The sequence below is a fragment of the Drosophila mojavensis genome, unplaced genomic scaffold (assembly GCF_018153725.1).
Source record: "Drosophila mojavensis isolate 15081-1352.22 unplaced genomic scaffold, ASM1815372v1 contig_16, whole genome shotgun sequence".
In the NCBI taxonomy this organism is placed as follows: domain Eukaryota; kingdom Metazoa; phylum Arthropoda; class Insecta; order Diptera; family Drosophilidae; genus Drosophila; species Drosophila mojavensis.
The window spans coordinates 6115960-6138757 of record NW_025318693.1 but is presented as its reverse complement, the minus strand read 5'-3'; the positions used below and the strand labels follow the sequence as shown (position 1 = coordinate 6138757).

The following is a 22798-nucleotide window of genomic DNA, read 5'->3' as shown; positions in this document are numbered from 1 at the left end:
TGTCGATGCTTTATTCATAATTCATTCTGTAGTTATACAACTTGAAACTGATTTTATATGAATGTCTTATATATGGACTATAGAAATGCGCAGACATTGTGAGAGCTATGCTCGTGCAATAATTAATTAAAAATAATACAAAGGGCAGATATTCGTTGTAAATAGCTTATCTCAAACGAAGAGGCTGGAGCTTGAGCCTTCTGCTTATCGGCAGAGAAAAATCAGTTGAAGCACTTATACTTATACTCATACTCATACTCATACTCATACTTATACTCATGCTCATATTCATACTCATAAGAATCGTTTGTTTATTGAAGTTTCACAGGAATTTCGATGGGAAGAAGTATTAATTAATTTGGTTCAATTTCTTGCGCGTTCTTTTTGTTATTTTTGCTGCCTTTCGGGTTTGTGGGTTTTGCGTGTTTTGCCAGGGCCTTCGAAAGGTGTGCGAAATATAAATTAATTAAAGCAGACAAACAAAGGCTCCAGCCATTGGCCACTGGGCATTCGCTATTGCTGTTGCTTGTTTTTTTTTTTTTTTTTTTTTTTGCTCAGTTGTGGGTCCCTGCTGCTTGGGCTTCCTCTTAGCCAACAGCTCCAATTAACGGTTACAGACTCGACTTAGGGGCGTAGTCGAATGGCCCATTGCTGGTGTGCAAATCATTTGGGCCGCATTCATCATACGGCCGGGCTCAATGTTTGCTTTTGATGTGCGCGCCTTTCACGGTAATTAATCGTTTCTTGCCGGCAGAGTGAGATTCTGGCCACAAGATTAATGGAGCCGCTATTTAAAGCGCCTTCAGTTGCACGCCCAAGTGTGCTTATTTTGCGTTTAATGCTGCCTGCTGAGTGGTGGAGAGGGGGGGGCGTACACTCACCTGTCCACGGATATGCAGCACAGATGCAGTATGCTCGCTGTGGAGAAATATACATCCAGACTGTTGTATACGTTGCACATGAACGGCCCGAACATCCACTTGCCGCCAGACAGCTCCACGGATGCGTTGAACGTCATCGCACAGAGGGCGACCAACATGTCGGCCATTGCCAGCGAGACAACGAAGTAATTTGTTATAACGCTGCAAAGCGAGACAAAAGAAAGCGCTACATTAAATGGACATTGCGGCTTACGTTCCACAGCAACCACCAGCCACCAGCCACCAGCCACCAGCCACCAGCCGCTAAACCACCAAGCCACCAAGCCACAAGCCGCCCACACAGTAAAAGCCATGTCAAGCAAATGACATTGCATTTGCTTGCAGTGCAGCAGGCCCATCTCCGACTCGCATTCGCCCTCAGTGCACTCCATTTCCAGCTAGCTCACCTCTATGCAGCAATTTCTCTACATCCTTGACTGCCATAAGTCATTCGCTTGACTAGCTATGCACCCGCTGCAGTGCCTGAGCCAGCCAAGTTGCCCCAAGTGTCGCGTTTATGCGCCAGCTCATGCCACGAATACGAAATTCTCCTGCTCAGACAGCGATAAATATTTTCGTCAGCATTGATGAAACTATTTCAGTTACTTTGAGCTTGATTGCCTGCTTCCTGTTACTTATTAAACTTATTCATTTTTAAGACGGGGACTAGTCTCATGCAAGTTTTATTGTCTTTGACAAAGGACATTGCTGCAGTACTCAATTATGAATGCTTTGACTAGAGACAAACGCAGCTTAGAGTCTCTGTTTCTGTGCTGCTAATGCTGCTATTTATGATAATTATGATCATTGAATTTTATTGATTTGAATTTGAAATATGCTGCATTTTCTGGAATGTACTTACTCGAGATAACTACTGTAAATATAAACAGAGTCCCGATAATTCGAAATGGCAAGGGGATCAGCTCTTTTTCGACTTACAGAGATATTCAAATTATCGAGAGTTATCGAGAACGAATTTCTTTTCGATATATTGGGTTTTTCGATTTAACGGAGTACGAATTATCGAGACTAGACTATATTTAATTTTTTAATTTAGTTTATGATCATTCAATTAAAGTGTGATTCGCAGTGGAACATTACCGACTGCAGAATACTCATTTACGGCCTTAACGCTGTCAGATCCATATTACGATATTGATATTGATATGTAAATTATAAATATCAATAAATAAATATTAATGTTAATTTTCGTTTTGAATTGCTTTAAAAATATAGAGTTTTTTGTGTCCAAGAGTACTATTACTGTTACTATAAATTTTTTTTCCTCAGGTGTATAGGGGTGTATATATATTATGTGGGGGATATCAACAATAAATTACTTATTGAACTTTGAGTTTCTAGCTTTAAAACACTTGAACTTTCAGTATTAAAGATTTCTCAATTTGCCAAGCCGTCAATGGGCGTATTTGAGTAGCCACTAAGCTTTGCAATATTACACTATATATATATATATATTGTATACATATATTAATTTCCACTTCAGAATTTTACTGGCAAATGTTCATAATGTTGTTTACTGTTCGTCTGCTCTTGTGAGTTCAGCCTTAAGTGCTCATTCATTTTATCACTCACATTTTAAAAATTTTACTCTCTCTGACGGGGGTTTTCCTTTCGTTTCATTCTTTTTTTGAAAGGCTGTGTAATAATAAAGGGAAGACATTTGCCAAAATTCATGGCACAGTGGCTCGCATAAATGTTGCAGCACAGGAGCTGACACACACACACACACAGCGCCACACGCACACACATGTGCATACATAACTAAGTTGCCCCCAATAGTATGCTACAGTTTTGTGCATTCGCCTCTCTCCCTCTCTCGGCCCCACTCTCTCTCTCTCTCTCTATCTCTCTCTCTTTTGCTCTCTGGGGTGCTCTGTCATTGGCAACGTAACGTGTGTGATATTTTTGTTCACTTTGTGTTCCATTATTCCACTTGCCGCTCATTTAAATTGCATTTACGAGTATGTAAACAGTTTATAAAGGGCTTCGCCGTTGTTGTTTATCTTATTTATGCTGTGCTGTCGCAATTGTAATTAACTCGAAGGCCGAGAGGTGAGCATTGTAATGGGCGTGTTGCACTGACGGCTGGGTCTATAATAAATTTAATCATATACCACATCAGATGCCATACATGAGATGTGCAGGAAGTAAGAGCTCACTTTCTCGCATTTCTTCTCGTCATGCTTCTCGATTCACAATTGCACTTTCCACCCTTCCACTTTCCCTTTGTGTGTTTGCAATGCTATTTACATTTGCTTACGATATTCCATTTCCCTCGAGCAATTACGACCTCCCATCGAAGCTCTAGTTGCTCATAAAGAGTGCATTCTCTGTGGAGCGATTGGCTTACCGCAGTTTCCTGTTGCGCTGCACCGAAATGATGACCAGCGCATTGCCCAGCACTGCGGCCAGGATAATTGACGAAAAGATGAAGCCCTTGAGCAGCAACAGCGATACGTCCACCCAGCTGTCCCCCTCCAGCTCCACGCTGCCGAGGCTGGTACTCGTGTTCGCTGTCAGATTGCTGGCGACCGTGGAGAGGAGCTCCAGGGCGGTGGCCGGAGAGGATGGCAGCGCGGAAGATGCACCGCTCGGCGATGAAGTCGATGATGCCGTTAATGACAGCGAAGTCAACGAGGCGTCCACAAATCGTGTTGTTGCTTGCAAAGTAGTTGTTGATGTTCCCATTGTCGTCGTCGTTGTTGTTGTTGTGGTGGCTGCAGCTGCTGCTGCTGCAGTTAACAGAAAGTTGCCGCCACGACCATTGGCTATGGCTGTTGCTGCAGCTGCTGCTGCTGCCGTTGTTGTTGTTGTTGTGGCGGCTGCACCACCAGCTGCTAGCATAGCCATCGATGTGCTAGGCCGTCGCATAGCTGAAGTGGGCAATGCCGCCGCTGTAAGCTCTCTGCTTGGGCCGTGCCCTGCCTTAGGCATTGACATTATTTCGACTCACTGTTGCGTTGATTAAACTGTCTGTGCAGTTGCTGTCCTGCTCGCTGAAGAGTAGATAATCATTTTTCGTTCGCTCACATAATTGCAATTTGCAACGCAAACAAGCAACGGGTCAAAGCTCATAATCATCCGCCGCCCCATCAACTGGGGCGATGTCCTCGCCGTCGACGTCGAGTGTTTGCCCAGCGCGCTGAGAGGACGCGATGCCATAGCCTGCCAGCTGCTGCTGCTCCTGCTCGTATTGCTGCTCCTGCTTCTGCTCCTGCGCCGCCTTCACTTCTCAGGTTCAGGTTATGGCCTTTGTTTGAGTTGCTCGCAGCTTAACAGAAAACTTGGCCGCGCTTTCAAGCGCTCATCAGCCAGCGTCCAGGCGTCTGAAAATGCATAAATAAATAATGGGCCAAATAAGCGCATAAGTAAAACAATAGAAAATTGCAAACAAAATATACAATCGGGCAAAATTTAAGAGCCTTTGCATTCATTGAGCGGGCTGCCCTGGATATGTATGTATTTGCATGCATATCGATTCAATTTAGAAGTGCCTCGCCCACTCCATCACTGCCCTGATATCCCTCTGAAAGAAGCAAGTATATTGCATGCACGCTCTGTGCGTACTTGGCATGCATTTTATTGAAGAACAAAAAAACATGAAATAAAAAGTACATCTGCATATTCCCGAGGACAGCAGACAGTCGACAGCAGACATTCTGTGCTCAGGGACTGCCCAAGGTATTACCTTCTAATTTACATAGATTCCAAGCAGACAAAAATTCGCCTTGCAGCTGCATCCGCATTTGCAACCAGCTTGGTATTATTTTTTAATAGCTGCTCTTATTCTTATGGCAGCTCAGCATCCTTCACTGTCATGCCTAACCTTTTACTGTGTGCTCGACTCTATTTTTGATTAGTTGCCTTTTGCCATCCACTCGCCCGAGAAGCGATGCAAGGCGAAAATGGATAGATGCGGAAATCCCTATATACATATTTGCTCATATGTGAGTGCGAAACAAGTTTCAAATTTCTAAATAAATACGAAAAAGCTGCAAGGAAGAAGGCAGAGTAGGAACAAGACAATTCAACAGAATCATCGTCTGCATTGAGTGGGCTTTGATACCATTGTCAGGGAATTAAATATTATTTAATTTTGCATAGATTTAGATAGGCATGTGCTCAAGTGTTTCGTGTGGCACATAAATATTCAAGATTACCAAGAATATTTGATTGTTAAGCTTCTCTGGCGATCAAAGAATTTTTGCAGCTTTTGCGGAATTCGACAAACTGTATGGGAAATTATTTTTTTATTTTTTCTCTTATGATTTATATTTTTGTGTGGCCTTAAAAATCTGTTTATTATGCTTAAATAATGTGTTTTTACTCTATGAAATTGTGTTTTGCATGCATAATCCTAATCTGTTTTTATATATTTTTATGCTTTAGAAAGGGAGAGACTCATCATCATGTAAAAGTAAATCTTTCGGGTAAGAGTGGTTTGAATCGAGTCTCTTTTATTTTACAATTTATGAGGGAATGCATAATGAAATGAAAAATGAAATGCATTCGGAAAATATAATATTGATAGGTATATGCACTCATTCGCCATATATATACGAGCTAATATGGCCATGAGCATTACTCCCATTATCGCTGCGCCCCTGCCCGCTTGTTTCAACAAAGCCAAATCTCACTAAGGTTCAGTGTTAAAAGTTTTCAATACAACTATAACAAAGCACCTGAAAGCTGTAGCCTTTTCATAACGAAAATCCGTAGAAATATCAATAAAAATCTGCAGCTGAGAACAATATTGATTTTAAGCAATGCATTTACTAAATCTATATCGAAATATTTACTTTTGCCGCCCGCCTCTATCTCTCCCATCCTTCTCTCTCCTTCTGTCTCTCTCTCGCTCCCTTTCTGCATCAACTATATCTATTATCCACTGTTATTACTTTGAGATATTAAAGCTCAAATGCAACATAAATTGTTAGCTATAAGTTTTAGTCAGCTTGTCAGAAGAAGGAAGTGAGTTTCTGCTGTCTTTCAGCCTTTTCAATTTCGATGCCTTTTATGGCCATGTTAGAGTCGGAACAGATGAGACGCACACACACACACACACACACACACACGCGCACTACAAAGTAAAGTATTTTACAGTGCGATTATCCTTGTTCGTCCTTCAGTCACCAGCTTAAATTGACTTGTTCGTTGTGCTTAGTGAACCACTCAGACTGGGAGCCATACAGCCAGATTGCCAGGATTGCCAGGATTGCCAACTAAATAACTTAATGTTCGGATTTCGCGACGATTACAGATCAGTCAGCACTCAAGCCAAAGCGCAGGACATATTTAAAGCGGGTTAAAGTTTGAAGTTGAATAGAGCTGGACTTAGTGGCCCGCTTTTAGTATCCTGGATGAGTAGCCTCACTCGTTCGCTCACTCTTCCTCTTGTCGTTGTGGCATAATTAATGCCCTCGAACGGCTGACGTTGTAAGTGCGTTGTGCTGCCGGAAATTCAATAAAGCCGCTCCTCTTCCGGCAGTCGAGTTTACGCTTAAGCGCAAACGTCAACAAGCTCCGGCTGGCTGGTTGGGTCCTTTACTCGACGCGATGGTCAACAAGCGTCGCGCACGGGTCCGTCCAAAGCCCACGCCGTAGGCGGATGCAAAGTGCAAACTTCAAAGTGACGCGCAAAGGACACTACTAATTCAATTAAGTCCGTGCCCGTAGCAGCCAATGAGCAAGCAGCCGACTCACCGCAGAGCTTTGCGAGGACGTACTAAACACTGTCCGCCGTCTGGCCGCCGTCCGGGCCCCACATAAGAGGCTTAACTGCTGCTGTTTCGCAAACACAAATTGATAAACCGCCCGAGAGCAAGTCATAGGGCAAATACTAATTGTAAATATTGTGACAACCTCCACCAATTCTGGGAATTCAAAATGAACTCTGAGCTCAGCTCGGGGCAATGTCTGTGTCTGTGTCTGCGATGACAACTGATCAATCTTCAGATTGAAGAAGAAACTGTAAAATATCTCAGCTAAAGCCCTTGCAATTGGATAGATGTTGACAATGCATTTATCAACAACTACTGCAAGTTGTGTCAAGGACTACGGCGGCAGCACTTAATTAGCTATCGAACTAGTTCTGCCGTAGACTTCGTGGTGTATTTTATGTTTAATGAAAGTTGTACAGACAATTTACAGCGTTGCAACAATAAATAAGAGCGGCCAAAGGACGTCACGGGTTGGTTATTTTATTGAGATTCTAAATATACACATGTCACAGGCGAAGGACAAAGACGAAGGACGACGAACGACTATTGCTGGTTTAGTTCGTGTCATGTCAGATTGCATTTGGGTCAAAAAAAAAAGGGATATATTTTCTAATTGCCTTGCTACAAATTACAGCTTTTTGAACAAACATCAATTTGATGTACAGAAAACATGTCGAATAATTTAGTTTAGTTTAAATTAGAAACCAGAGTCCGAAGTAGATGAAGTTTTTAGCGGATGTGAGCTGGTGGAGAGGAAAGCAAATGAGAGTTTCCCCTGCAACTTCAAACGGAAACCAATGTAATTTATTTCTAATTCTAAAATAGCACAGGGTAATATGTTTATGTGAAATTAAACAAAAGTAAAAGTTTGCTTCGCTGCGCTTTGGTTAACGGTGAGCGGGTAAGCGGGGAAGGCATGGGGGAATGATATTTCAGTAGTAGCTGTAAAGCTATCGATAGTATAGATGGAAGATTTTAATAAAAATCTGTGAACACCTTTCGAGCGAGGGCCGAGGTGAGCAAGGAAACCAAGAGAAACTCACTTACTTAGCCTAGTATAACAATATCTATTCCTGTTGCTATGTAAACCATAAAGCTATAAAAATAAAGTAAGTCATCTTGGACAGCAGCTAAAAATCTGCGCAAAGTTCCATCAATCAAGATCATGTCAAAATGGGGAGTGCAAGAAAATAGTGTCTTCAAAATGCTATCTCATGCTCAGCCCTAATTGATGGATTGATGGAGGGAATTCGCGACTTTTCTGCTGTTGGCGAGATTCCGCTTAATGTCCAGTTTTTCGGATCATCGGTGTGCTGGCATCTCGATTGGCATAAATAATTTGCATGCCATTGAGATTGGCAGCTGACAGCTGGAGGAGGGGGCGGGACTTAAGCTGGCATTTGGCCAGGTGCACAGTTGTTGTTTGCTCAACAAATTAAAGTTAATGCGGCTCAGCAATAAGTCCTCCTGCCAGGGACCACTCCAATCCTTTCCAGCCAAATGGCGGCGACAAACAAGCGCCAATCCCCTGCTTAGACACAATGTGACGACAACTGTCAGCATTTAAATAAGATTGATCGATTGGCATTGTCATTGTGATTGTTGCTAACGTTGTTTTCTCTTTTTTTTTTTTTTTTTTTTTTTTTTTTTTTTGCTGCTGCTGCGAGAAGCTGTTGATTTTCACGTACTTTCATTTGCATAGAACAGATTCTGCCACCAGCTGTGGACAGTGCACAGTGCTACGGAAAACTGTAACAGGCTTCAAAATAAAATAATAAAAATAATATTACAGCCGATGTAACTTTGTATATATATATTTATCTACAGCAAACAGTTATTTATCTATCGCGAAATAAATATACCTTTGTATTATTATTTAAGCTTAAATATAAATCCGAGCTCAGATTGAATGTATGTGTATAGATAGATAAAATAGATAGTGTTTAAGTCATCTGTAAATGGCGGTTCATATTCAACAGTTGGAAATATTATTCTCACATCTCTTAGTATAACAGAAATTTGATAGCTAATGTTAATAATTCTTAATTATTAGTAAATTTTGTTTAATATATTATTAAGAATTTTATAGCTCTTGATAATAATTGGTTAAGAACTTTATAATTTCTAACTAAAAGAAAATCAAGCTCAATTAATTTAAAAAAATTGAGTGGCTCTTGATTATAATTCTTAAAGAAATTTAATAATTTATAATAATCATAAAACAAGCTGAATAATTTTTAAGAAATGTTATAGCTCTTGACAATAATTCGTAAAGAAAATTTAAGAATTTATAAACCGGCTTTATTTCTTAACCTAAATGGCTAACTTAAATATAAGTATTAATTTGTAAATAATTTTAATGATAATAATTCGTAAAGAGGATTAAAGAATTTATTTAATGGCTTTATTTCTTAAGCTCAATGGCCAGCTGAAATTTAAATTTTCATGTGAATTCATAAATTTTATATGTTATTCAGAAAAAGATGTTTACGTCTTCACAAAGCCCTGACCTGACCTGTCGTCTTATCCTATTAGCCGTTGTTTGTCGCAATTATTTGATTAAACTTGAAAATCTTTTCACTACTTGCAAAGCCTTAGGTTAATAGCTAAGTCCATGCTCAATTTATCAGAATCCAAATGAAAAGCGATACAATAGATTGAACAATAGAAGTCGAGCTAAAAGCAACTCTTAGTTAAACTTCAATTTGGAGGAGTAGCCGTCTGTCCGTGTGTTAACTCTTTCAATTAGGTAAACAATAAGCTGACACAGGACTAGGCACATTTAACCTGTCCTTTTTCAATTTGTTATACTTAAAGCAGAGTGACCTGAGGAACGAAGATTTTGGCCACTGTGTGCTTGGCTGGCTGCTGCTGTGCAATTGTGCGGCACAAATTGTTGGCACTTCCGTTTAGGCTTTGGGAGTCCAGCTTGTTTACGGCCAACCAGCGGGCAGTGGCTAACGAGTGTGAGCTTTGGCACTAGGGGTGCATAACAAATCATTTAACGGCTGTCATTCAGCCCTCTGGCGATTGGCTATAAAAATTCCAGAGCTCCTTGCTGAAGGCATCAGTGAACCGTCAGCCGTAACGCGTCGCGCATTCGACTCTAGCTCAAGTCCAGCAACTAGTTGTCCAGTGCCATCATATCGTGTGTCCCTTGTGGCGCTCATAATAAGGAAGGAAGCGCAGCCCAACCAGCCTGTGACCCCCAACCCCCCCGAGCTGTCCGCAACGCTCCAGCCATGTACAGACTAAGTAATTGCACATTGCTGCTAATCGCAGTATCCTGTTACCTGGTCTACGCCAGCCAAGCGAAGGCTCTGCAGGTGAGTGTGCAGCGGGTTCGCGAAAAGGTTGAACCACCGAAGCTTGACAAGCACCACTTGATAAGTTTTATTAGCCGGCGAAACACGCAAACACAGCTGCCAAAGCGAAAATAGACTCGCCTCAAGCATCGAAACTCTATGCAAAAAAACTATGCAATCCATCTCTCTCTTCCTCTCCCTCGCTCTCTCTTTCCTTATCTACGGTCAGATGCGATTCTGTGGCTGATTTTCGGTTAGAGACAGTTATGCAGTTGCATCTTCAGCCAATTTCCCCACCTGTCAGTGCCCAATTTCCGCATCGCTAATTGTGCGCCAGGGCAATGTCAATGCCGCCTGAGTCGAGCTATTGCCATTAATTAATATCTCATAATTGGCAATCAATTTCAAGCGTAATTATATTTCCAACTTTCTGACATCAATTTCAGCCATTCCATAAAACAGTTATGGAATGCATGATTCGATTAAACTATTTACCAACATTTATATATGTATGGAATTCATAAATGCATATAGTTGCATCTTGAAAACGAGTTGGAATTTGTATGTGCGATAGAGTTATTGCACTCAAACTTTTGCTTATTGAGGAATAATTTAGTTTAGACTCATAAGTGTCGTGATTTTTATGGGAATACAGTAATATTACCACTATCATACAGTTACAGAGTAGAATATCTCATATTGAGTAGATCATAAAATTCTAAGTAAACTCACTTAAAGAATTCTCAAAAGAAAACTTGATGGGCTTTGTTTTATCCTTCGTATGGCTACTATAGCTGGGCAGCGGAGAAGTCGAGCAATAAATCACTTAAAGTGAAATTAGGCAATGGGGTTTGAGTAAATGATCCAGCAACCGAAGCCGCCTCAAGTTGGACGTCAACACATTCTACTTTGATATAGAACAACTAGTCTCGCTTGTTAGTCGAGGCGAGGGATTACTTCAATATTGAGATGAAAACTGAAAGAAAGTAATTAAATCTTATTAAGTCAAGGATGGATTCCTCTGGCGATAGCGTGAGATTGCTAGTCTGTCATGTCGAGGATGGATTCTTCTGTTTGTCTGTCGTTTCTGATCAGGAATACTCCGAAAATGTTAGTTAGTGCAGTATTGCTTATATACGCAGCAGTAATGGCATATCTGTGGTCGGTGGGCTGTGTGCTCTGTACTTAGCTGAAATATCTCTTATTGATGATGAAACACAAATAACAATTTGAATAGAAGCACTTGAAGGTATGCCTGCACATCATATCCTTTTTCAGTTGACTTGGCTGTCGAAGGATTGCCAAAATATTTAGCTGTTGACTAAACTCAATTGCAGTTTAGTTTATGTGCCGGGCAGCGTCAGCTGGCGGGTGATACATCTGGTTTATTGTGTTTGCGTTTATGGCCAAGATGCGATTTACAAGCCGATTTAAGGTGTTGGCATTTCAATTCACATTGAGTTGTCTAATCAAGCGTAGCGCGCCGCTGCCTGTCATGCTGTAAATTGAAACAATAAAGTGCTCGACTCACACATAATACCCACTCACGCACACACACGCACACCCGTTGAGACTTTGAGTGCGTTGTGTGTGTGCAGCTCACGTATGCGCATAAATAGGCGGCATAAAAATAACTTAACACGTGTCGACAGTTTGACAGAGCGAGCGAGGAAGGGAGTGAGAGAGAGAGAGAGGGGCGATATTGAAAGCCTTGCTGCTGCCGTTGCCACAGGCGCCAGGGCCTCGAATCAAATATTTCAAATATTTTTGTTGTTTTCTTTTCGGCGCTGCGGCTCTCGTGCCGCTTTGTGGCACTTCATTTGCGCAGGGCACAAACAAACTGGATTTGCCAAATCGCATCAGCGGCATCAACGTCGGCTCTGCCGGCGCCGCAGCCGCGGCGGAAGCACGCCACAAGCGCGCAATGGGCGAATACAAAGAGCTAAACGACATCATTGACGACCTGGATGAGAACGGCCTGGTGCAGAAGGGCGGCGCCGCGGCGACAGCCTCGCAGGCTCAGGCGCAGGAATTCGACCTGGATAGCATGCCGCCGTTGGCGTACTACATGCTCCTGGAAAGACTTCGCCAGTGTGAGTATCGGGCGCACGCTGCGTATGAGTAATGCGGCCTTATGACAAGCGGCTATGAAAGCATCTCAAGCATGCTCAGCTAGGCATTGCGCGTACGCTCGAGAAAATTGATTTCTTCTACAAGAGTTTCGCGTGTGACTCAAAGGCTTAATGGCAAAGACATTTGCATTATCCGACATTGCCAACTGCACGCTAGCTGACTAAACTTTAGCTGAAATTTAATCAGATTTCATTTCTCTTTTTTTTTTTTTACTATGGATATTCAATATCATGCTTATATAACAGTTTCCTCGTTTGCTTTCAAGTGCATGCAAATTTTTATTGAAGCTGAAACTGGCATTTCTCAACTGCATTTCAGACGAGAATTATCACAATGTCCGCTTCATGATATTATGTGTGTGTCTGTGTGTGTGTGTGTTAGTGGAACATGTACTATGCTTTATTAATTCTCTCGCTTGGTCTCTTTGGTCCTGCAGGGCAGCGAAATAATGAGCAAGCATATACCAGGCGCACGCCGCGCCTGGGACGCAGCATTGACTTTCAGCAGCTGCTGGACAGCCGCGGGGGCAACGAGGAGGCGGCTGGCGGGCAGTTTGTGTCGCGCATGATGAAGAAATCGGTGCCGTTCAAGCCGCGCCTGGGCAAACGTGCTCAAGTATGCGGCAGCGGCGGGGATTAGGCCATGGCAGTAGCTGCAACAGTATCATCAGTGCGACCTGGACGAACGGCGAGGACGAAGCCCCGGACAAGGTTGAGGCCAGCCATTGGCGCTCAGCCAGCTCAAATTAAACTACTCACACAACGTCCCCAAAAACGCTAAAGCAAATAATCTACTTACTCCTACGACATTCACTTTATCCACACATATACATATGTATATGTATATGTATATGTATATTTGTATAGCTAGGCCCAGAGATGTTGAGAGAAATTCGTATTCGCCACAAACTATGTGTTTAAATAAAGTGCAGACCATTGAAAACCTGATATCTGTGTTGCTTTATCTCTCGCATCGAACATCAAAAATTCCCAAAAACTGGAGTAAAAGCTGTGAACAGCACAGAGAGAGAGCGAGAGAGAGAGAGAGAGAGAGGGAGCTGTCAATAATTGACCTCAAACTGTAAATTTTCGAGAATTTTCGTTATATGTGTTTTATTTTTGGTTTGGCAAAAGTAAATTAATGAAAAATTCATTATACGAAGTGAGAAATGGGACAGCAGCTGCTGCGGCGACAGCTGCAACGCCCAGCATCGAACCATCCAGCCATCCAGCCATTCAGCCAGTCATGTGCTCGGTGTGCTCGTAGTGGGGCTTATGACGTTTCCATAATTCGTGCTTTTTCGTTAACCAAAAGCTGGTGGCTTTATTTCAGCCTGATCAAGCACACACACGCACACAAATTGTGCCGCCTGTGCAGATTGCACGTGTTTGCATACACTGTATAAATACATATAAATTTGCCAGCTCTGATTATCATTATCATTAATTGCACTCACATTAAGGCAGCTAATTGGTATGCCAGTTGATTTAATTAGCTATGAGACATACCATAAAAAAAAAATAAAAAAAATTAAAAAAAATATTTGTTTCCCTACTCCACTCTCGTTTGAATTTGTTAGATTGAATAATAGAGATATAAGAAATATTAACTTGAATTAACTTATAAAAAGATCGCATCATGCTCATGTTTACTTCGAATTGCCTGGCATGTTTTCGATCAATCATGCCAATCCTTGAGAGGATTTTTGGAAAAATGCAATAATAATTTATTGCTAGCTTAATAAGCCTCTCATTGATAGTTATAGAAAATTTGTATTATATATACATCATGGCCGAAAAAAAAGGAAATTTACTCAATATTGCGAAATTGGAGTCCTTCTATGATTATTGCTATTATCAGTACAGGGCGGTCCATATTCGACGGTCCATATATATCTGGCAGCCCTACAAGGCTGACCATATTCGCCTGACAGCCGTGTATATTCACACTTGGAATGCTTAATGATTGGTATACCGTTAACGGTAGCAAAGAGAACTCTGTGCATTCATTAATAACGAATTCTGATAATAGTAATATAAATATGTAATACATAAAAAATACTTTATATATTACACACTATATTTAAATGGAATTTAAGTGGCTTAAATTTATATTGAAACACAGCTCATGCAATTGGAGAAAGAATATGAGAGGTAAACACTAATTAAAAAGGTTCCTGAAAGGGAATGGGCATATAGGATTCTACTATAATTGAATTTACTAATTATGTAATTATTAAATTAATCTCATTATGAGCTTACATTAAAACTGTGCTTAACACAGATCCAGCGCAGTAAGCAGCGACTGCGCTTGGGCTGCGCTGCAGTGTGGGCAATATTATGAGAATTTATTTGTTGAATAATTTCTTTTGTAGACATACGAACTTAATGAAACTTTCAGAGCGTAATCATATGGTAAATATGTGTGTACATTCCAAAGCACAATTCTCTAGTACTTGAAATGCGTTTTACAAATTGGGGGAGAAGGGGGCGTGGTATCCAAAATCTGTAAATTACAAAATCTTTGTATCGATTAAAAATGTTCAAATTAGGCTGAAAAAACAAAATCAATTTTTCGATTATTCTCGATAAAAAAGTTATCTGACGATTTATCGAAAAAATAAAGCAAACTCATACTGCGTATGGTACACACGAGTATGCATGCCAAATTTCAGCTCTCTAGCTCTTATAACTTCTGAGATCGACGCACTCATACGGACGGACGGACGGACAGACGGACAGGGCTATATCGACTCAGCTCGTCGCGCTGATCAAGAATATATATACTTTGTGGGGTCTGCCACGCCTCCTTCTGCCCGTTACATACTTTTTCACAAAACCATTATACCCTGATTTCCCATTTTCAATGGGTTCAGGGTATAAAAACCGTTGGCCTATGCTCAATTAAATGACAAACTGATTTTGTTAAGCTGCAAGCTACTGAATGAATATATCGATTTTGGCTCACACATACATATACACATACATACAGAGATATGCATAGTGCGCCGTTATATAATATAATGATGCCCAAGAAAAGTGTAGCTCAAGTACCTGCACAGTCGACTAAGTATGACTGCACAGCGATTTAGTAGCTCGACTTGACAGTGCATCGGATGTGCAGGTGGGAGGTGTGGGAGGCGTGGAGGCGGGGCAGATTCACCTGCTGGGGCAGCGGCAGCTGCTTGAGTTGCGCATTTAAATGGGCGAATGTAAAACTTGTGCCATTCGCTTTAGCTTGAGCTTGAGACTTGAGGGACTAGAGATGGCTCCGCACGTGCCAATTAGTCGGATGCCAAGCCTTCCAGCTACAATCAGTTAAAGCCAAAGCCATTGCAAGTTGATGTCTAGCTCAATTATGGGCCATTTGGCCAGAAATGCGGGCCTTAAAGGCTAACGGCTCAAATTGTGTCCACTCTGTCCACGACAAATGTTTGACAAATGGCGCAGACGTCACGTAGTAGTTGTCGCTCCTCAATAAATGAGCAGCCGACTCATGGAGCACCTAATAGTATTTGTATATATACGTGTATTTTGTTGAATTGCTTCTAAACTGGCGCTAATGGGCTCGCTATTCGCACAGAAACATGCCAAAAACCAAACACACACGTACGCTCGCCCGAGATATTGAAACATTACAACTGCAAAATGGTAATAAACTTGGGACTGCCTACTGGGAGAGAGATAGAGAGAGATGTAGAGAGAGAGAGAGAGAGAGAGAGAGAACAAGCACACACACGCTGGGACGGAGCTGGCAGGAACTTTGCATGATGGCCGTAAATTTACAACTGGATTGTTGCGTAAGGTTAAGCAGGCCCCAAACATCAGCTGCTACTGTGCCGGTTTCCTGTCTGCTACGTGTGGTCTCACACACACACACTTACTCATTCGCATAGGCATACAGCTGTAACATGATAAGTTTTGCAAATATACATATACAAGTGTCTCTGTCTCTGTCTCTGTCTCTGTGTGTGTGTGTGTGTGTGTGTGTGTGAAACAAAATCACTTTGCCTGATTAAATGACGCAAGCCAGCAGCCAGAGCAGAGGACAGAGCAAAAGTGGCTGAGGCAGATATCCAGTTAGCATGCACCTTGCCAAAATGAATGCCAGCCATTACGGTGAATTGTTAAAAATGCCTGGCTAATATAAGACAGCTCTAGCTCCAGCTCCAGCTCCAGCTCCAGCGCCAGGCCGTACATTCGACCCTTATTTATTGTATTTAAGCAGCTGATTTAAATTGATGGCCACATTTGGCCGAGGCCCGCCAGCCAGACAGACAGCCAGCCAGCCAGTGGCTTGGCACTCACTTAATCAAATTTCAGCCATGCAAAGAGCTTTCGAATTGGCCACATGCGTAAACGTTGGTTATTTATTTCACTTGCCACACCTTTTGCGGCCAGTTTGATGACTGTCTGCGTGAAGAGGCTTATCGGTATCTCGCATCAGCTTATAATTGCCGGCCCTGCTGCAGATCTATGCCAGGCGATTAGGCGAGACGTGTGCTGCTGCTGCAGCAACCCAACTCAGTTTGGGTTTCCCTTAGCCAGATACAAATCAAAGCCAAATCGTTTTATTTACAGCCAAACAGCTGAGATACTCATAAATAATTTGGCTTATTTACTATTAGCAGACTTAAGGCTCAGCCCATTAAAGCAAATCCGCTATAATCGTTAAGTGCCATAAGCACAACAATTAATTGTTCTAAACAAGCTTTTCTACGGTCTCCTTTGGTGGCTTGTAAATCATTTTGTTGAACTGAAGCCAAGCAAAAATAGTTGCGAAAATGCTTTCATCTGTAATAAATCCTTTTAGATTCGAAGGAATTTTATTTAATCTAATTATAATTAATTAAAAAAGTGATTACTGGGGTGGAGGTAAACCACACGCATGTGAGATATATGATATGTGAGATATTAATAAATTTGGTTAAATTTGAAATGGGTTGAGTATCAGTAAGGTAAGGACCTTCATCTGGCGCTTGTGGAAGTAACTTTAAAGTTGTATAATTAGAGATGAAAGATGGAATAAGCAAGCGTTTTTGGTTAACACTGCGTGCAGCCCGAATTGATTTACTCAACAAGCCATTCTTCACCAGAGTCCGTTTGGCTTAGTGTTTGAAATATGCAACAATAGCTGGCAGAGAGAGAGAGAGAGAGAGAGGCAGAGAGAGAGAGAGAGAGAGAGAGACAGACAGAGAGAGAGAGAGAGAGAGAGAGAGAGAGAGAGAGAGAGAGAGAGAGAGAGAGGCTTTTGGCGCTTAGCTTTATGCAACTTTAACGAACTCTTTTGGGCTCCATGCACAAGTGGTTTCCATGGCTGTGCGATTGCAGTGTGTGGCCTGGCTGGTTCTAAAATTGCAAATTCAGCACTTGTATAACGCACACACACACCACACATACACACATTGAAAACACAATTGCTGCTGTTGGCCCCGTTAGTAGCTTCCGGCTGTTGCAGAGGCGGACTGAACCCATCGAAATTCGAATTTTGGCCAATGCGCACAATAGCCATGGCTTTGACATTGGCAGCAGCAGCAACTACAGCAACAGCAGCAGCAACAACAGCAGCAGCGCCAGCAGCAGCAGCAGTGCCGGCAGCTCTTGTCCTCGACGTTGCTGTAGTTGTCATCTACATGGCACGGCATTGCGTCAGCGTGGCACCAGAGCATGCAACACTTTGCGCCACAGCCAATGATTCTGCAGATTTTGGTGCGGCGTAAATGGGCAAAATCAGAGGCTGCACATTAAGGTGCGTGACAGTCTCTTTCGGCCCGGCCATCAATCATCGATGGGGCCAGATGTGGCAAATGCTGTGAGACAGGACTTTGTTTAATTTGCGTCAATTAGGGCAAACAGTTTGCCGCCTGGGCAAATAAGCAAATTGCATGCAGCACCTAAAATAGCGCTGTGCCAGCAATCAGATAAGCCTTGTGCAACCACAGACGGGGTCCGGATTCAATGCCAATGGATATCAATAAGTTGGCGCCAGTTCAGTCGGGATGCCAGCCAGACAGCCAGTTGGAGAGTCAGAGAGTCAGACATTCAGCTAGCTGGCTGCCCTTGAAGTTCTCTCAAGGAAATCGTTTTCAATTACGGCACTGGCTGCTCTGGCAACTATTCCGGCGTGCCCTTGCCCTGTCAGCAGCGTGACTGACAGCAGTGGGGCTGTCGGCCGGCCGAAGCCAACAATTGGGCTTATAAATAAATATTTATTCGATTTGATTGGCCAACTGCTGCCTCTGCAGAAATCAGTTTGACGTCGCTGCGATGTGTGCGATGTGTGTAATAAAGCGCTTGTAAATCAAATCATTCGTTGTGACGACCCCAAAGACCATTAATTGTATCAGTCAGTATCGTGCGCCGCTCTCCCGAGAGTTGCGCCCAAAAGGCATTAACATTGCATGCTAAACACGTTAAGAGCCGGCTGGTAATGAAACAATTAAATAAACTGGCACGCAAACACCCAGATGATGTAAGCAGCGCAATGCTACACAGTAATACTTACTAAAATATTTGCCATACATTACATCTGTAAGGACTTGATAGATTACTCCGGAAAAAACAAGAGAGGGACTTGATATTTTAACCAAGCTAATTTATATATCACACTGCTGAGGTGGGTGTACTCCGATTACGTCAGCATGAGTCGATGAGCTCTGAGAATGAATCAACTAATACTCGAATATAGAGAGATAGTAGATTGAAACTATTAAATATTATATTATTTATACATATATATGTATGTATTAGACGTTAGAGCTAATGTGAATTTAAACTAAGAGTCTGACTTTTTAAAATATATTTTCAAATATCATTTGAGAGTATTAAAATTTTATTTATTTTTTTTTCTTAAAGCAGAAAAAAAAATTTTTATTATTACCTTATTTATTATTATTAGTTATTATTTTTTATTATTAGAAATTTATTTATTTATTTTTATATTTATTTATTTACTTAAAAATTTTTTTTTGTTTATTTATTTATTTAAAAAAATTTTTTAAATTAAAAATTTTTTTTATATTTTTAATTATTATTTTTTTTATTCATTTGTTTATTTACTAATTTTTTTTTTTACTTATTTTTTATTTATTCTTATTATTATAATTGTTTTTTTTTTTTTTTTTTTACCTTCCTCATAAATATAAAAGAACGAATTACGCAGCTTAAAGTGCTTCGCTTAAGGAACGTTTTCTATAGAAATATATATTGCCTTACATTAAAATTCAAAGCACGCCATAGTCCCACATTTTCGCCTCAATAGTTGTTTTTTTACTTTTATTTTATTATATTTTTGGGATTTCAAAATAAACTCAGAAGCCACTCGGAAACTTACACCACTTGATTTCTAATAAAATAAGGCAGCCAGTCCCAAAGCAAATCCAGCAAGTGTCCTCGTTCTTCAGCAATCCGTAGTAATCTCAGCTAGTTTCTTGAGGACGCATTGTCTTTGAGCCGAGCAGCTTTGACAAGCTCTTTAATGAGAGCTGCTTAAGAAATTGAGAGAAAAATTCCAGCAGGGAAGGAAAAATGTCTTTGCTTAGCTAAAATAAATTCCATGAATGTTGCCTTGGCTCATCACAATTTAAACTGAACTGAGTTGAGTTTCAGTTTCGGTTATGCTTGCAATAAATTTGTTTGCGAGCCAGAACATAATTTGTAAATCTCATTTTCAAAAATCTTGCAAGCAGCATAATTTGTCATTTGGAAAATGCTGCTAACTAGATTCAAAAAGCAATTTGAAAGTCGAGCAGCGACTTCTAATTAAGGTGTTCGACATATTTAAGTCAGCTGTCAGCTTTAATTATAGTCTTTCCTTACTTGGGCAGTCAATTATATTGGCATATATTTTAAGACTGCCCGGGCCAAGGCAATTATTTATTGTTGGACGTTCTTCGATGTTCAGGTTACGTGACTGCCGTAAAGAGCGAGCGGGCGGGTCAAATGTCAAATTTAATCACAGCTAATAATGAACATTTCATGAATGAAAATTTTCAACGAAAAATATCTTAAAGCCAACAGCCAACAGCAAAAGCGGCTCGAACACTGCGTGACAATGGCACATTGTTGCCCGGGGTTCTGCCTCTGAATTATTGCTGATGGGGCTAATGTCGTACCCACATACACGCACACGCCCACATATGCGCCCGCATTTGTGGAAAGTAAATACACGCACACCCACACACACACACACACAGTTGTGGCCATAACATTGAACTTCGCCATTCGCTGTCCATCAACAATGAGTTTGCACTGGAATTATTTATAAGTAAGTGGCCCTGCCATTTGGTTGACTCTTCCGATGGACATTTATTTGTGCTGTTCACTGTTCGCCGTTTACCGTTCCCCGTTTTGGCCCCCTCCCCTCTTCTGCGTGCCATTCTATTTTTAGTGTCAAGTGCAGTCTGACGGGCCGATGTGGCGTATACGTAATTCGGTTGCGTGCTAAATGCATAAATAATTTTATAAAATCATAAACAGTCACAGTGGGCACTCAATGGCATGGACATGCTCTTATGTATGCAGCTGCCAATTAGCCCTTAGCTGATTTCTCCTGTTTGTTTCTGTTTTCTTTTCTAATTTGTTGTTGTCGCTGATGCATGGCAATTATGACGCTCATTTGATGCGAATTAACGTGCGATTCGCTGATTGCTGTGGGAGCATTTTGTGAGTTTTAATTGCTCCTGTGTGCGACATCTGTCTGCCTCACTCTCTCTCTCTCTCTCTCTCTCTCTCTCTCTCTGTGTGGGAGGGACTGATTGGCCCCTTTTCACAGTTTAGGGCAGGCTGTGGTTTGCTGCTAAGCGGAACAAATTGCCGTTTTAAAGATGCGACAATTTCAGAGTCACAATTATTCAGCGCCTCTTGCTAACGAAGCAATTGACAACACTTGGGCATAATTGCCCGCCGATTGAAGTTAAATGAACTGTCCTCTGAGCTGTTTGCACAAATTGGGCGCAAGTCGAAGGCAGAAGCGAGCTTGAGGCAAAGCAAACAGAGAGTACAGTCGCACTGACTGCCTAATGCTCGCTCATTGTACAACCTACTTTGAGTTGAAAGAGAAGAATGCATCATATTATTAAACCAGACCTCATTTATAAGACTGAATGAATTGGCAATTCAAAAGCTTAACTCAACTGATCTAGCTATAAAATGCATTATGGAAATTATAAATTATATACATAGATGCTATCTGATGAGTGAACCCATTCACATTATCGGAGAGTAACAAAGGACATGACAAATATACCCTTAATGGCCTCTGAACGGGTATCGAGCAAGTTAAAGTAACAAAGGGAATTACTAAATTATTACTATGGGTAACTACATAGTTCACTATGGCACTATGCACATGCATACATGTACGTAATATATAAGCAATAAAAAATACTTTTTGTTAAATTCTTTCGCGGCTATAATACGGCATTTGAGTTTTGTTCTGCTAGCTTGGGCCGCAGGCACTTTTGATGGCAGTTTTATTGATTTGTTGTTGCAAACTTTTGCAATGCACGGCTTCAATTTATGGGGCTAACAACAGCGAATCCAACAACAACAGCAACAGCAACAACTGAAACACGACCCTGAAAGCAGCGCCAAAAATTTGCATGCGCAGACCAAATTTATTTTATTTTTCACACACAAATATACATAAGTATATATATTTATATATGTATATATATTCGTATGTATGTACACGATTTAATTTTGGAGGGCACCGCAAAAATGCCGAGCAACAAATTTAAACAGTACACGTCCATTTACTTTCCAGACACTTTGTTATTTATTCCCTCTTTGCGCTGTTTTTTGCTGGCTTTTGCATTTAATGTTCATATAGAGTCATATTTGGATTTGTGGCGGGAATAATAATGGAGGCTGGCATTAGCATAAAACGCTTTTTCAGCGTGCTCAGCGGACGGTGCAAAAAAATATGCTATGAAAAGTTTGGTGCGAACCGCAAGCGCTAATTAAAAGAAATAACAAACCGAACAGAAATGCGACAACAAATGGCTGCTGCACTAAGCCGATGCACGAATAGCACAGCTGAACAAAATCAGAAAACAAATAATAAAAGCCGAGGCGAGGCGAGAGAAAATAATTAAGAGAATTGCGTATACGCCATGTGGCGCTTTAAAGGCGTGTGCGTGACGCGTTAATTGCTTTTAATGAATTTTCGTGGCCTTCCACCTATAAAAGGCGCCCTGACTGCGACTAGTTCACAATGGCCGCGCACCAGTCGAAAATGAGAGCAATTTTTGGCCCCGAAAAGCGCAGTCAAAGCGCTGCCAAGCTACCAGAGTTCATAATTAAAAGTGAAGCTATAGAAGGAACCTGGATTGCTGAGATGAATGGACCTTAACTACATAATCAGCATAAAGGCACTGAAGGACGAACTGTCGACTCTCGTTGAGCGGAAAATTGCAATTATTGTTGCTCTTTTATGAGAGCAGAAACTATTTTATAATCCAGTTTAGCATCGTCAAGCTCTTGAGTAAATACTTAGAAAAACATTTATACCAATGTATAGAAAAGAAGATACAACAGTCGAGTGTCCTTGTTGGCTGGCTCTTTTGATAGGTCGACATGAAAACATGAAAGTTTTCACGCCACTCTCAGCTACGCAATGTCCTTCAAGCATTCTGCATTAAAGCCATTTGTTGGGTCAAGTATTAATGCGTTGGCTGAGAATCTACTCCCACGCAGAT

The 22798-nt window shown here is 41.3% G+C and overlaps 2 protein-coding genes across 6 annotated transcripts in view; one reads left to right on the top strand and one right to left on the bottom strand.

Moving 5' to 3' along the window:
• Positions 1-22798, bottom strand: part of LOC6573269 (octopamine receptor beta-3R) — a 43588-nt gene that overhangs the window by 9557 nt on the left and 11233 nt on the right. For 4 of the 5 annotated variants that reach the window (XM_032731484.2, XM_044007265.1, XM_001999320.4 and 1 more), the window contains 2 exons: positions 3292-4267; positions 882-1082 (listed from right to left, as the gene is read on the bottom strand). In XM_032731484.2, the coding sequence (XP_032587375.1) occupies positions 882-1082; positions 3292-3881 (791 nt within the window). In that variant the 5' untranslated portion in view covers positions 3882-4267. Of the gene's footprint in view, positions 1-881; positions 1083-3291; positions 4268-10698; positions 10895-22798 lie in introns of those variants that run through there. The other variant, XM_032731482.2, reaches the window with a different exon arrangement.
• Positions 9727-13046, top strand: LOC6573270 (protein hugin). The gene is made up of 3 exons (XM_001999321.4): positions 9727-9987; positions 11795-12059; positions 12536-13046. The coding sequence occupies exons 1-3, from the start codon at positions 9904-9906 to the stop codon at positions 12736-12738; spliced, it is 552 nt and encodes a 183-aa protein (XP_001999357.1). The 5' UTR covers positions 9727-9903; the 3' UTR covers positions 12739-13046.